A 7484-nucleotide genomic window follows, 5' to 3' on the forward strand; every position below is an offset into this window, starting at 1 on the left:
ATTTTCATCATTTTCCAAATATATTTAAGGAATTGATTATAAAGTTCAGCGGGGTAATATGCCACTGAGTTATGGTTATTCCATAAAATTAAGCAGAGGCAGTCGATTGAAGCAGTAAATATGCAGTCATGACAGAATTATATATTCATGAAATCAAGAGCAAATGAAATGCTATCTGGATATAGTAGAATATTTAAATTCACTCTGTCTCCTAAAACAAAAGTCTTTTATGCACTTTTAAACCAGCCCAGGCTTATTCTGAGTGGGTTTGCATCGTTAATCTTTGGATGTCTGCTTTTTAAATTAAAACACGTTACTAGCTACGTGGGTTGTCCATAGGTAGGGGACATGCGTAAATATTTTGAAAGTTACAGTATTTTTGAATTCCGGTAATAAGATACGGAGTCTTCACATCTGGGCAAGTTCAAAAATAACTCCCTCAAGGTGGTCACGGCACAGTGGGGGCATTTATTTCATTCTTCAGCATCTCAAATTCATTCCTTCTGATTCAGTCTCCTTCCTTACATCTGTTTTACCGAAACCAAAACCGACCCAGCAAATCCACTTCGTGAAATACCATTCTCAAGAGAACCATACCAGTTTTTTTTTCAACTTACATTTATCAACACAAGTCTGATTAAGAGTATAGACTGATAACGTTAAAGTTCCGTACGAGTGATAGGTAGACAACTCTTTTTCATTACTACTCCATAATGTAAAAATTCAAAGAGAAATATTTCTTTGTACAATGCACACACACACAGAGAGAGATGCCACACCGAGTACAAGATCCGGTTTAACAAACTCGTGCTGTAGGTATCAATGGAAATGAAGACAACGCCTAGCGACAAATGCCCCGATCAATACTCTCTCCTGCCATTATGACAATGCCATTATTTTCTATTCCCCTTTCCCTATTTTATGACTCGTTTAACAAAAGAAACGCAAGCATTGGAGAATGCAATTTGAACCTTTCCTCGCTGAACTTATTACCTAGAGGATTTCTCCCTCAGTTGGGTAATAAGCAGCTGCACCCTAGACTACAATGACACAGCAGGGTTGGACCAAACTGGCCGGGCTTCTCTTCTTACAGGTAATTCTGCCCCTGCTTTAGGTCAAGGGGGATGCCAGGTCCCGGTGAGGGCTCAAACTGAATTAACAACGCTCAGTTGGCAAAAAATTTTGAATTTGGCTTCGTCTCCTTCCAGGTCTCTCGCTTCGGAGTGCCTGCATACCTGCATTTGTCATTTCAGGGCTTTCCGCTTTCAATTTCTGGGTCAACCCGAGTTTCTCAACGTGGCTATTGCGTTTTCCTGATCCCTGATGTCCATGGACCACAGGACTTTGGTCTTCACACACACCACACGCGCGCACTTGAACATCACAATGAAGACAGGCTCTGTCTGCTCCACATTGATGGAGCGGCGTCGACTGGTCCCTTCTCTCCTACTGATTTTCTTTGCCACCTCCATCCCCCCCATCTCAAACTGCAATGGGAGGAGGAGAGGGAGGAGAAGAGAGGAAGGGGGAGACCCTTGATGATCTTCAGCGGTGCCACGGGGCGGACTTACCTTTTTGTCTTCTTTGTCACTGTGTTGTCTCTTGTCCGGATGGTTGCTGTCGCCGGCGGCTGGACTTTCCCCCGGCTGTTGCTGCTGACCGCCTCCGCCCGACCCCTGCGAGCGGGGGATGGGCTCTGGACCGGGAGAAACTCCCTTGACGTCCATCTCCATCTTCCAATTCACTGGGATTGGGAGACAAAAGCGGAGACTTCTTGGCAGGGCCCCGAGGCCGATTTCTCCTCCCCGAATCCCGGCCCTCCTCCAGGTTCTCCAGACTTTTGTGTGGCCTGGGTGGGTGGCTGGTTGTGTGTCTGTGTGTGTGTGTGTTTGTCTGCCCTTGGTGCGGTGGCCTTCAATCGCCCCTAAAAGGCTCTCTAAAGGCAGACAGACCCGACCCCGGGACAGGATGGTGGTTATTTACTTTCTCTACCTCTCCGTGTCCCAAGCTCGGACCCGAGATGATGCCTTTTGATTTGATTTGATTTTTTTTCCCTTCCCTTTTTACCTTTCCCCCCGCCCCCGCAACATCACCCCGCCTTTTCAACAAAGTTCAGCTGGAAGAACCCAGCCCAGACCCCGGGGGGTCACCCCGGGAAACCGGGAGTAGCCCCGGGAATGGCAAGGAAAAGTTAAACCTCCCCCCCCCGCCCCCCCCTTCCCTCCCTCGTGGCCCCCGTCCCTTGGCGTCCCTCCTGCCGTTCCCCGGAGGCCGGAGCTGTCTGTCTGTGCAGCCACAAACCGGCGAAGGAAAAGAGGCGATTTTCAGACCTGTGTCAGGTGGCGGTGGCGGCGAGGCTGGGAGAGCAGCATTGACACGGTTGGGGCTGGGATGCCGCCCCCCAATCGCCCTTGTTCCCCTTGCCACCGAGCAAACGGGGGCTCGTTGCGGGCGCAGCTCCTCTCCGGAATGGGTCTCTATGAATCTAGGCGAGATGGAAAGCGCTGTCTCTCTCCTTCTCCCTCCGTCTCTCCCCTTTCCTTCCCACTCCCTTTTCTTCTTCTCTCTCCCTTCCTCTGCCTCTCCTCTTTCCACACCTGCTCCTTTCTCTCTCTCCCCCTTCCCACTCCCTTTTCTTCTTCTTCTTCTTCTTCTCTCTCTTCCTCTGTCTCCTCTTTCCACACCCTCTCCTTTATTTCTCTCCCTCCCCTTCCCACTCCCTTTTCTTCTCCTCTCCCTTTCTCCCTTCCTCTGTCTCTCCTCTTTCCACACCCTTTCCTTCCTCTATTTCTCTCCCTCTCCTTCCCACTCCCTTTTCTTCTTCTTCTTCTCTCTCTCTCTTTCTCCCTTCCTCTGTCTCTCCTCTTTCCACACCCTCTTCTCTATTTCTCTCCCTCCTCTTCCCACTGCCTTCTCTCGTCCTATGTCCTTCTCCCACTCCCTCTCCTTTATTTCTCTCCCTCCCCTTCCCACTCCCCTCTTTCCCCCTCTGTCCTTCTCCCACTCCCTCTCCTTTCTCTATTTCTCTCTCTCCCCCTTTCTCTCCCTCTGTCCTTCTCCCACTCTCTATTTCTCTCTCTTCCCTTCCCACTCCCCTCTCTCCCTCTCTTCCTCTGTCTCTGCTCTTCCCACTCCCTCTCCTTTCTCTATTTCTCTCCCTCCCCTTCCCACTCCTCTCTCTCTCCTTCTCTCTCTAATTCTCTCTTCCTCTCTCCTTCCCTCCCTCTCTCCCTCTGCCGGCTCAGCTAGCAGCGCGCCACGCAGCACTGCACAAGGAAAACTGGAAAATCCAGCCAATTTCGGGCAGGAAATTTACATCGCTCCCGGTTCGAAAGCAGAAAAATCGCATGTATCTATCCTTCTCTCTCTCTCTTTCTCTCTCTCTCTCTCTCTCTCTCTCTCTCTCTCTCTCTCTCTCTCTCTCTCTGCGTGTGTGTGTCTCCTCTTGTCTTAAAGGGGAAAGGGGGGTGGAAGGAGAGGGGAGAGAGGGTAAATGGGGGAGGAGAAGACAGTGACAGACATTTACTGCAATCTGCCGTGGATTTTTCTTGAAAATGTTAGCCGCCTTTTCGAGAATTTGAAGTTGGGCGTTCAGAGAAGGGCTGTCTTGCAAAATAGCACATCTCATTCACTGCGTGGGGTTATTACGCCTCCGGTCGGGCAGGGGTTTCTCTCTGAAAGAATAAGCCGCAAGATTAGAATCGGAAATTCTTAAATCAGGATTCACCGTCAGGCGATCAGGTGGCACTTCTAAATATAACCCCACATTGTCCTGGGGAATTGCTGTGCAACTTCACTGGCAGCATCTAGAGGAACTCTGCAGTTTCAATTCTCACTTATTGGGTGTTCTAACCAATAATACACTCCATAAGGTAATATCTGATTAATAAACCATGCCAGGCTTCATAAGCAATTGGGGCCCTTATTTCATGTGCTTTGAGTTTCATGTCTACCCCCCCCCCCCCAAAAAAAAAAATTGGCACCTAATTCTACTCTTAGTCAATCTGGTCTGGCGAGTAATGGATAAAAAGATACGGTTAGCCTTATTAAGTAGACAAATTGTCGTGCGTATTCAACACAACTTTTATATAGTAGGACAAATGATTTCCCCAAATACACGTACAACGTTGGTATATATTAAACCATTAAACCATAGCTCTGAATAGATATTGCTCTTATTACCCGTGTCCTCGCCACCAAAGTGAAGTCCAGAGTTGAGACTTTATTTGGTGTATCTGAATAATTCAATCCCCCATATCTTCACTTTCTTGACTATACAGATTATTTATGTAATTGTCCATTTCCATTTCCTGAATACCACCCAGTTCAAAATATTTAAATATGAGTAGGGTTTTTTTTTTGTCATTTAGGGTTTATTTTAGATAAGCACTACTATTTTTTATGGCACAATCTAGGTTAAGGGAGCTTTTTAATTGTCTAGATAAAGTAATTTTGCCTTTACATGAGAAATGATTAAGTATCAATAATGTTAAAATCACTCTGCTCTGCTAATTTTATAAATGGCACCATACATTGAAGAATACACATAAGCCAAGAATATAATCACACTGATGCACATAAGCCTGCCAAATATGTTCTAATTTCCCCTCTTCAATGCATTTTTTAAAATAAACTGTGCATTTTAAAAATTTACGCACCTTGGTCACTCATCTTGCACAAACACCTGAAACTTTTACTCTCCTTTATGTATTCCAGCTCAAACAGTAGACAGAATGAAAGAGGTTATGAGTTTCACTGGTTTTCACCCTAAAGCAATCACATAATGTGACAGAAACCAGAACAGCTGATTGGAAAATTATTTTTTTTTCACACCTGTTATTTCAGAAATGTATTTATACATTTTAAAGGTTTAAATAAAGGCCATATTTAAATGAAATACCAAAACTTTGATCAAATTTCTTATTGTAATGCATACTTTTTGCCCTTAAAAATGCACATTTTACTATGTGCAAATATTTTTTACCATTCTTCTCCTTTGGTGTTTTTGGAACACACGATTTTCTGGGTTTTTTTATGGTATCTGTTGAGCATTTACTATGTGTCAAGAACTTTTCTAATAGCCGGGGTAGATACAAGCTTATCAGATTGGACACAGTCCCTGCCCCCAGGGGCTCACAGTCTAAAGTGGAGGGAGGAAGATCTAATCCCCATTTTACAGACAAGGTGACTGAGGCACCGAGAAGTTCAGTGACTTGCCCATTGTCATACAACAGACAAGTGGCAGAGTCAGGATTAAAGCTGCGTGGCTCAGTGGAAAGAGCACGGGCTTCGGAGTCAGAGGTCATGGGTTCAAATCCTGGCTCTGCCAATTATCAGCCGTGTGACTTTGGGCAAGTCACTTAACTTCTCTGTGCCTCAGTTACCTCATCTGTAAAATGGGGATTATGACTATGAGCCTCCCGTGGGACAACCTGATCATCTTGTAACCTCCCCAGTGCTTAGAACAGTGTTTTGCACAAAGTAAACACTTAATAAATGCCATCATTATTATTATCATTATTATTATTATTATTAGACCTCAGGTCCTCTGATTCCCAGGGCCCGTGTTCTTTCCACTAGGCCAATGCAAATGTCATCTGTCCGTGCAAATACTGTGAAATAATATGAATCTGTGTAAAATAATAATAATGATGGCATTTATTAAGCGCTTACTCTGTGCAAAGCACTGTTCTAAGCGCTGGGGAGGTTACAAGGTGATCAGATTGTCCCACGTGGGGCTCACAGTCTTCATCCCCATTTTACAGATGAGGGAACTGAGGCACAGAGAAGTTAAGTGACTTGCCGAAAGTCACACAGCTGACGATTGGCGGAGCCGGGATTTGAACCCATGACCTCTGACTCCAGAGCCCGGGCTCTCTTCCACTGAGCCACGCTGCTTCTCTAGGAAAATGCATTGCCTATCACAACTGTTGAACATACATTAGGGCACCTAATTATTCCTGTGCACATTTTTGTTTCACACATAGGCAGCTTGCAATATTTCCAAAATGGAGACTTAAGAAGCCATCAGTTATTTGTGTTACCATTTCACTCCTGTCCTAACTGACTATTAGTCTACAAATTCACTTGCCGGCTCCAAGAGGCAGATGGAAATTTTGACCTTTCAATGGCATCCTCAGATGATTAAATCAGAGGTTCCTCTTTTCCAACTCCAAATCCTTGGACTCTCACTCAAAATTTTATCTCACTTTATATCTCTGCCCATTTCATTGCTTCCATTGCTTTGATGAAAGGCACAAAAAAAAAGCTGCTTTCTCATGGGAATCCAACTCACCCAGTATTATATTTACTATTCACAGTGCCCACAGAGAACTTTGTTGTGCCACTTCCTCCCGTGGATAAGCCCCCGGAGGGCTTCGGGAACACTGTAAATATTCAGCTACGTTAACAATCGTTCGCTCAATTCCGGAGCCTGCATTGACTCTATCAAAAAGGTCTTAAATTTTCCTAACTCAAAAGATGCCACCCTTCAAAGCACAACTGCTATGGAGTTTTCTTTTCCAATTCCATCTGAATCCTGAGAGCTCTGACCCTAGTAAATCCATAACATACATGTTAATCTATCATGATTACATGAAGTCTTCCCTGAATGATGCCCACCGCCCTGGTTATGCGATCCACCACAGCTTCCTCAGTAATTGTGGGGAGAAAAACCGTTAAGCGTCTGTATATTCTTCTGCCACTATGTCAAATTTTATCTACTAGTATGTTTGTTTTCTACTTTCTTTTCCCTCTTCCATGAAGGCAGACAACTGGTAATTCACCCAGTGCCTTAGTACATGCAAGCAACAAACCAAACTAGCTTCACCAGAGATTATGCCTGGTAAGCCACGTTAATGTTTTGAATCCACACGCTTTTAGTCCTTGATCATCAATCATATTTATTGAGCGCTTACTATGTGCAGAGTACTGTACTAAGCGCTTGATGTTAACATGCCCTCCTCAGGGGCAGAAAGAGACTAGATCCCGAAAAAAAGCATCCCTTATTACCCTCATCACCCAAGGAATTGCGAGAGGATTGGTCCCTAAAGTCAATTTCTTGCAGCTATTTTCCCCAGGAAAAATTCTTCCAGAAAATATTGGCCCCCAAGAGGAAATTCCCCAAGAAGTCACTTTAATGGAGGAAAAGTTTGCCCCTCAATCACCCCCTTTATTTCTGAATTCATTGCCGCCTGGACATTGTCGATGGGTTAAGCACTCACAGGGTGGTGATTTGTCATGGCCTGAAGGACTCCATCCTAAGCAGCTCTGCCACTCCTAACCACATCATTGATGCCCTCTCAGTTGCAAAGTGGGTAAGATATCTTTTTATTTAATGGCATTTGTTAAGCACTTACTATGCATCAAACACTGGGGAAGGTACAAGTTAATTAGGTCGACACAGTCCCTGCCCCGCATGGGACAAGTTAGAGCATGGGCCCGGGAATCGGAAGGACCTGGGTTCTAATCTGCGCTCCACCACT

The 7484-nt window shown here is 45.2% G+C and overlaps 1 protein-coding gene across 1 annotated transcript in view; it reads right to left on the reverse strand.

Annotated features, from left to right (window-relative positions):
• The window catches only part of RBMS3 (RNA binding motif single stranded interacting protein 3), a 1223284-nt gene extending 1220741 nt beyond the window's left edge, over positions 1–2543 (reverse strand). Inside the window, exons 1-2 of the mRNA XM_038740840.1 lie at positions 2331–2543; positions 1572–1744 (exon numbers count right to left, since the gene is read on the reverse strand). Coding sequence (XP_038596768.1) covers positions 1572–1733 — 162 coding nt within the window. The 5' untranslated portion in view covers positions 1734–1744; positions 2331–2543. The remainder of the gene's footprint in view (positions 1–1571; positions 1745–2330) is intronic.
• Between the last annotated feature and the right edge of the window lie 4941 nt (positions 2544–7484).

This window comes from Tachyglossus aculeatus, chromosome 2 (assembly GCF_015852505.1).
Source record: "Tachyglossus aculeatus isolate mTacAcu1 chromosome 2, mTacAcu1.pri, whole genome shotgun sequence".
In the NCBI taxonomy this organism is placed as follows: domain Eukaryota; kingdom Metazoa; phylum Chordata; class Mammalia; order Monotremata; family Tachyglossidae; genus Tachyglossus; species Tachyglossus aculeatus.